This window comes from Hydra vulgaris, chromosome 13 (assembly GCF_038396675.1).
Source record: "Hydra vulgaris chromosome 13, alternate assembly HydraT2T_AEP".
Lineage (NCBI taxonomy): Eukaryota > Metazoa > Cnidaria > Hydrozoa > Anthoathecata > Hydridae > Hydra > Hydra vulgaris.
In genome coordinates, this window is record NC_088932.1 from 30867501 (window position 1) to 30875864 (window position 8364).

At 30.7% G+C, this 8364-nt stretch overlaps 2 protein-coding genes across 2 annotated transcripts in view; both read right to left on the minus strand.

The window, feature by feature from the left end:
* LOC101236017 (G patch domain and ankyrin repeat-containing protein 1 homolog) overlaps positions 1 to 1610 on the minus strand; it is a 2954-nt gene extending 1344 nt beyond the window's left edge. Inside the window, exons 1-2 of the mRNA XM_065816930.1 lie at positions 1482 to 1610; positions 1320 to 1379 (exon numbers count right to left, since the gene is read on the minus strand). The gene's annotated coding sequence lies outside the window, so the exon portion shown is untranslated. The remainder of the gene's footprint in view (positions 1 to 1319; positions 1380 to 1481) is intronic.
* Positions 296 to 1601, minus strand: LOC105850972 (glutaredoxin-like protein C5orf63 homolog). Its single transcript, XM_065815885.1, has 3 exons — positions 1482 to 1601; positions 1320 to 1379; positions 296 to 466 (listed from the first exon to the last, which is right to left on the minus strand). The coding sequence occupies exons 1-3, from the start codon at positions 1599 to 1601 to the stop codon at positions 296 to 298; spliced, it is 351 nt and encodes a 116-aa protein (XP_065671957.1).
* Positions 1611 to 8364: the final 6754 nt, after the last annotated feature.

The following is an 8364-nucleotide window of genomic DNA, read 5'->3' on the forward strand; positions in this document are numbered from 1 at the left end:
AAAATTATAAAATTAAACACATTAATAGAATAATAAAACAGAATACACCTAAAACTGACTTTATTAAACTTTGATATAAAGTAAAACAGAAAAGTTGAAAAATACTGTAAAATTCTTTAGCATGATTTTTCATTATGATGTGAAAGAGGGTAATGCAACAGGGTGGAAAAAGTTAAAGTAAACTACAAAAAAATGTTGAAAACAATAACAATGATAAAAATTTCTAATACAAAATTATTAAATTCATCATTCTAGTTTATAAATTTGTTGCATGATAAATCAACTAAGCTGATAATTATTGTGATTTATTTTTTAAAATGTCAAGTGCATCAATAAGTACTTTCTTAAAAACTTTATGTCTCATTATTTCTTTGCCATTTAAATGAATAACAGGAATTTCATATTTATACTTCTCAAACCAAGTTTGGTTTCCAGCAGCAGTTATATCAATTTCCTCCAGAACAAACTATTAGATAAAAATAAGATTGCAAGACAATACTATAATGATTAAGGGGTTATCCGCAAAGTACATCACAAAACGTGTACGAGGGGGGTTGAGGAATTAAAGATTTTGTGATGATTTGTTACAAAGGGGCAGGGGGTATATATATATATATATATATATATATATATATATATATATATATATATATATATCAGTCTATATCAGTTAATGCTATAGCTATAGCCACAGAATACAGCTATATCATCAATGAAAAAATAATTTTTATTAACAGATAATAATAAAACTATTAACAAACAACAATAGGTAATAAACATTCAACTGCGTATAACTTCAAAATAAAACATAAAATTTTACCAAAAAAATTTAAGAGTTGTAGTCTGAAACTGCAACTTAGTGAAGCATCATGATATCCTTAGAGGTTATATGTCCATTTTGTTGAACAAATAATCACTTTGTTAATTTATACAACTTTAGATGGAGTGCAAAAAATAAAATAAAATTATAAAAATCAAAAATTAAATGTATTGAAAAATCAGTTAATTAAAAGCACCCAAAGAAAATTTAAAATGTTAAGTACAGTATTATGATCTGTTAAAAGGAGGGGGGTTGGGGTTGGGGAATCAAAATGTCATAAATTGTGTGATTTAACCTTTGGGCAACCCCTAAGCAGATAATTTAAATTTAAAAAAGTTTTGCTATTAACACTTATTCAATAAAATCTTCTTAAAAGTTCCCTAAAACTCAATATATGGCATTTAAAATATTATAGGATTTTGAAGAAATGAATTTATAAAACATAATACTTTATCAAAATATAAAATAATCTGTCACAAAATCAATCAACAAAACTTACCATTCCTTCAAATTTTTTGAGTTCCCTTTTTGCTTCATCACACAGTGAGCAATTTTCTGCCTAACAAAATTTAGTGTGAAAAATGAACATAAAAGTGGTGAAAAATCAAAATATACAGTGTTTTTCTCATTAGTATTCATTAGTATTTCTTAAAAAACTCACTTTTGAATACAAAGTAACAACAGGCAAAGGTTTAAATGAGCAAAAACATCGCAATAAAGAGTATGACACTTGATGCCACTTGATCTGTGTAACTGTGGAGGACTTATTAATTTTTATCATCTTAATTTAAAACAAAACAATAAATTTCTCAGAAGTTAATTAAACTCAGTTTATATTTAGTTTAATATTGATAATGATTAGCATAATTAGTATTTATTTTGAAGAAATAAGTTACCCTAAATATTCCAGGAAAAACATTATAACAAGAAAAAAATTTTTATACAGGATTAAAAAGGCTGCTTTTTTAAAAGGAATGACCTTCATAAACTAAACTTGAAATTAAAGAAAAAATTAAAAATATTTAGATGGGGCCCATAATACCTATAAATACATATTTAGTTTCAGGTAAAAATATTGTGTGTGAAAAAGTAATTTTTTTGTTATAACTATTAAAAATTGTGTCACAGAAGCAACCTATCATTCCTTCTGTGACACAGTTTTAAATGTTGATGACTATAAATTTTGAATTCTACTAAGATTGTCTTTATTCAAAGTTAAATAGGTATGCAATTGTCCCATTCTAAATGTTTTTAATTTTTTTTTAGTTAACAATTTAGTTAACAAAGGTCATTTTGAAAAACAAGACTTTTTAATTCTGACCAGCACTTTATTATTTCCAAATAATCTTGTGAAATTAAAATTAAAAATAGTCCTTTAAAATACAAAAGGTTGAATAAGCTTAATAGGGTAATATAGACCAAATAAATCTCCATCTATTTTATTCTCCAACAACAAATTTTTGGGGTGCAATAGTCTGTAGCAATATTTTTTAAATTTTGACAAGTGTGACTAACTTTATTCTAAATAAAAACCTTCAATATAATTCAATATAATTGAATTTAAAAAAAAAGTTTACATATAAGCAGGGGTTAAAGTAGATTAGGAACTTGTAATAAAATAAAACAATTCGTTGAGATTTTATTTTAGAAAGTTCGCATTTTTTTGTGTTTGATATAGCTAACTTTTTGTATGAGCTAGCTAACCAGGCGTGGAGAAAACTCTAAACTTTAGTATGTTTATATTTATGTCAAATAAAGATACTTTTCAAAAAAGTGCAATGATTAAAACCTTGGAACAAAAAAATCCCTAAAATTTGAGATGCCTCTGCCCCAAATGTAAGAGCAACAAATTGATAAAATATTTTTCTTAACAAAATTAATATTCATCAATAAATTGTAAATTTACTAAAATTAAATTTTCGTTAACATAACTATTTCTTGTTATGTTATTATGTTTCTGTTTGAAAACCAGAAATGTAATAACATAACCAGCTCATTAGTTTTTTCTTAATATAACCATTTAATTTAAACATTTGACATAAGAAAATAATTGTGGACAGAAGCAGTATTCATTCAGAAGTAGTCACCACACTAGAACTCAAAATACAATAAAAATGCACCTAACAAAAATACACCAGTAGCAAAAATTTGAAGGACTGATTCTGAACCCTAATAGGGTATTCAGCATCCCTTTGAACAAACAATTTGAACTTTTTAACACCATTCCACTTGATTTCCTATCCTACTTTAACCCCTGCTTATACATAACCTTTTTTTTTAAATTCAATAATTTTGCTACTAAGGCTTATTAGCAAAACTATTACATTTAAAAAAAAAGTTTCTCTGATCTCTTTATAAATATCTTTAAATATAGTGACTAAACCTTCGTTTAAAGCTTAGCCTTACCATGAATAATTTCAATTTATATAAATCAAATAAAAATCAATTTCAACAAAACTTAATATCTTTGTTATAATATAATTGTTTGTTTTTTAGCCTTAATATACTTTATGCTTTTTTTAATTAATGAAAAAAAAAATCATATTTTAGATGATATTAGTTACCTTATAAATTTTTTTGTAATAATTAATATTGTTTTCTCTTTTAATTAAAAACGAAAAAAAATTTCAAAAATTCATCTTATTACGATGAAAAAAATTACTTAATTGATCATTTATCTTACTGTAATGTTACATATAATATAAGTAACTAACATTATGATATATAAATTAGTTACATATATACTGCAATGTTAGTTACATATAATATAAGTAACTAACATTATGATATATAAATTAGTTACATATATACTGCAATGTTAGTTACATATAATATAAGTAACTTAAAAATATTTCATAAATAAAATAATTTAGCTTAAGGATCTTACGTACGCAGTTATGGGGGGAGGGGGTTATTCAAAAAAGTACGAATGCGTTGGGGGTACAACGAGATTTATGTGGTTAACCACATACATCTCGTTCCTCATACCTATAAAGGTATGCGGAAATTGAATTTTATCTATATGTTTTTTAAAAAGTAGAAGAGTCCAGCTATCATTTTAATTTTTTGTATATTTATTAATTTTTATTTGCTGTTCCCACGTGAAATTATCATCGAAGGAATGTTGAGAATGTTGAAAACCACTCTCCATTATTTTTATATACCTATCTTTTATTCACCTGCCAAATTTCATCGGAAAAAAAATGTGTCGCACATACCTTTCTACTCTTTGCAGAAAAGGTACCTAAATTTTTTTTCTCTTACTTTTGTCGTGGGGGCTAGGGAAGGTTTGAAACTTAAACTTTTCGAAATAATAATATTTTTTGTTATTAATATGACAATATAAAAGACTTCTATATTGTCATATTAATAACTTTTAAAATGTTATATTACAATAATTATAACAATTAAAAATATTTAGAAAAATAGCATATAAAATCCCAGTGAACAAAGACAAAAATGGAAGGAGGAAGAAAATGTTTCTAATATTATCTTATTTCATATACTTATAAAATAATACTACTATATTAAAATAAATATATAAATATACTTTAAGTTTTGTAATTTACTTACAATATATTACAATACTTAAATTATATTTTTGTTATAACATTTAATTTATTCTAATGCATTTCCGAAAAATCACGCCTATGTTTTAAGGTACTGTTTCCGGTGTCGCGTTAAATAAGTAGATCGTTAAATAAGTAGACAGTCAGTTTTGCGCAAGCGTCGCAGAACTGACTGTCGTTTATTTAAGGACATCTTATCTAACGGAAGCTTTACGCATGCGCAGATACAGCGTAAAGCTTCCGTTAAATAGGTTAAATCTATCGTTGAATAAGTAGCTTTGTCTCCATTAGGTATAAACTCAAAAAACAAGATAATAATATTTTTAAATTTTTTAAAGCTATATCATTAAAATGCCAGTATATAATTACTCTGTTGAAGATGTTTAGCAGTATGTCTCCGATGGAATAATAAATTATTATAATAAAAAATGTCAACTTTGTGGTATGTGTATATATAACCTACTATTTAAATAAACTTTTATATAATTTATGATTAAGAGTTTATTATTATTGTATATTTTATATTATTGTATGTTTCTGAAGTTAATTTTGTACTATGTCTCAGCATCTAAAAACCTGCAGTTGTTTTGGGACTTCCATTTTATGCATCGACTTAATGCTCAATATTTCTCAGAACTATTAGTCAATTTTGTTATATATTTGTGTTGCAGTTAAGTAACACTAAATAAACTATTAAAAACAATCTAAGATTAAATAAACTTTTAATCAAGCGAATGGGTTTATCTTTGCTGTAAATTTATTATGGATGTAAACCTAATTTTCAGAAAGTGACCCTAGATTCAATTTAAAAAAAGCTTATTGTACCTAGAGATGTGATCATATCAGTTTCACCAATTTTAGACAAGTCTGGGGCCTTGAATTTGGGCAATGAAATCTGGCCCTAAGTACACGAACTTTTCTTAGACCTTATTGGACCATAACAAAATTTGGAAACAAATTTTGTAATTCCGGAAAGTTCTAGAACATTTAATGACGTTAGAGATTTAATAGCTTTAATAGTTTTTACCAATAATAATTGTAAATATGTTTTTACGGTGATTTATGACGGTGTTTTGAAGGATATTTTAGGAAAAGCATAGAGTATATATATGGAGGAAAAATTTGTAAATAGCAGAGTTTTAGTTAGGAGAAAAGATTATCGTTTATTGATTTAATTTATCTGTTTATTGATTTGTTGATTACGAGAAAAAACTACAAGCTAACCGGGCATGGAACCAAGTATGAGATTATTTGATATGTTTGAAACGTATGATGGCACTTCGGATGCTGCTGTTTGGATTCAACGAACGAAAGTGATTGCTGAAATTCAGAACTTAAAACTTGAACTACTTTTTCCGATTCTTCTCAGAGAAGCTGCTTATGCAGTGTACGATGCTTTAACCGCGGAAGATAAAAAAGATGTTGTGGAAGTCGAGCGTGTGTTATTAGCGGCATTTTCTGTAGATGCCTATACTGCATATGAACTGTTTACAAAACAAAAATTATGTGACGGAGAAAAAGCCGACGTGTTTTTGGCTGATTTAAGACGATTAGCCTATCTTGCTAAATTATCAGAGGAGTCTGTGCGTTTGGCGTTTGTTGTGGGTTTGCCAGAAGTTTTATCATCAAGATTTCAAGCCGTAATGGACCCGATTGATATAATGTTACCCAGAGTGAGAGCTGCTTTGAACTGTGCAAATGTGATTGACAGTGACGCTGTTGGCGCTGTATCTAGACGCCATGCTACGAAAACCGCGTTAGTGTATTACAACTGCAAAGGTTTGAATCACATTGCAAAGAATTGTTTGCTTGCGAAGAACTTGTCACCGAAGACTGTTAGATGTTTTAAATGTGGTGATGAAGGACACATTGCATCGAAATGCTGGAAGCTGCAGGGAAACGATTGCAGGAACGAGGAATCTGCGCTACCTCGCTCCTGAACAACGGTGGAATGAGCGCATTATCTGTTATTCGTTTAAAAGTTAACGGTATGGTTGCGACAGCTTTAGTGGACACAGGATGTTCGAAGACAATTTTGAATAAAAAATTCATGCCCAAAAGTCAATGTAGGTACTCAAACTCTCAAAAGGTAGTAACGTTTGAAGGAAAAGTTCATCAGTGCACTGGCTCAGCGGTCGTGATTCTTGAGGTTGATGGCATTAAAGCACGTGATGAAGTTATTTTAGTGGACTTCTAACCGTTTGAAGTAGATATGATGCTCGGAACGAGTTCCATTAAATTACTAGGAGAAGTATCCATTTCTCCTTTCGGAAAAGCGAAGTTCGGATTGAGTTACTGTGGAGCATCGGCTCTGAACAAGGACAAAGTTAAGAAAATCGAAATAAAAAAGAAAGATCATGAAGCAGTTTTTAATGGTGTTGAATGGAGAGTCAAATGGAAATGGAGAGATGGAGAAAGCCCCGACCGATTGCGTAATAAAGTGGCACAGTACGGAATTCCACAACACGCTAGAGTAGACTATGAAAACGAACTACAGGATTGGATTGATCGAAAGTGGCTGTTAGAGTACGACGAAAATGAATTGGGGCCGCCCAAAGGGCAGATTCCTTTAATGGCTGTCATTCAGAGAAACAAAGTCCACAAAATCCGACCTGTTCTAAACTGGAGAGAAGCTAACGATTTCATTGAGACATACACGAGAGATGCAGATGTGTGTGTCGAATAGCTTAGAGAATGGAGAAGAATGGGTAACAAACCAGCAATTATTGATTTACGCAAGGCTTATCTTCAACTAAAAACTGATAAATCTCTTTGGCCCTTCCAAACAGTGGTGTTTCGAAATAAAAGGTATTGTTTGACACGACTTGGTTTCGGATTGAACGTTGCGCCAATGATCATGAAATCCGTTGTGAGTGCCGTCATTGATCAAGACGAATTAGTGAAGAGTGGAACGTCCGCTTATGTTGACGACATTTTCGTAGACGAAAGTGTGGTGAGTCTTGATTATGTCAAGAGGCATTTTTTAAAATATGGTTTAGAAAGTAAAGAAGGTGAGTAGATTGATAATGATGGAGTTCGTGTGTTAGGATTGTGTGTGTGCAAGGTTGGTAACAAACTGATGTGGTCCAGAGGGAATCAAGTTGATGCTATCTCGCAAAAGTTAACCAGGAGAGTTGTGTTTTCAATCTGTGGACAGTTGGTAGGACATTTACCCGTGTGTGGTTGGCTGCGAGTGATTTGTAGTCTCTTAAAGAGGAAAGCTGTCAGTCTGACGAAGAGTTGGGACGATGAAACTTGTGATGAGAACGTTAAGTGGGTGCTTAAAGAAGTATTTGCTGAGGTGGAACGTTGCGAGCCTGCTTGTGGTGATTGGGCTGTGTGTGGTGATGAGGGAAAAGTGTGGGTTGATGCTAGTTCTTTAGTGATGGGTGCTCTTATTCAAGTTGGGGAAACTACTGTGGAGGAAGCAACATGGCTGCGAAAAGAAACGTCTGATATTCATATAAACATGGCAGAATTAGACGCTGTGATACGTGGAATGAATATGGCTCTGATGTGGAAGCTGAAAAAAGTGACTGTTTTTACCGAATCCGTGACAGTATTCCACTATGTTTCTGACGCCCTTACAGGAAAATCAAGGTTGAGATCAAAAGCGACGGGTGAAACGCTGATTCGAAGAAGACTGTGAGCGTGTTGCAACAGCTAATTGAAGAATACAATGTTAGCGTTGAGGTAAAACTCATTCCTTCTAAAGATAATTTGGCTGACGCATTAACAAGAGTCCGCAGCAGATGGCTCAACAAACTGACTGCGCCAGAGTGTCGGAATAGTTGTATGGGAATCTTAGCTACGAAGGCTGAATCTATTTCCGATATACACCAAAGAACTGGACATTTCGGAGTGAATCGAACTTTAAACTTTGTTCGTAAAGCAATTCCGACTGCTACTGAAAACGATGTTCGAAATGTGATAAAAAGTTGCAAACCGTGTTAGTCAATAGATCCAGCGCCAATA

Coding starts and splice junctions, on each gene's coding strand:
- LOC105850972 (XM_065815885.1), bottom strand. CDS start 1,601: ATGATAAAAATTAATAAGTCCTCCACAGTTACACAGATCAAGTGGCAT. Junction 1,380..1,481: donor TTGTTACTTTGTATTCAAAA/GTGAGTTTTTTA, acceptor AAATTTTGTTAG/GCAGAAAATTGCTCACTGTG. Junction 467..1,319: donor TCAAAAAATTTGAAGGAATG/GTAAGTTTTGTT, acceptor TTTATCTAATAG/TTTGTTCTGGAGGAAATTGA.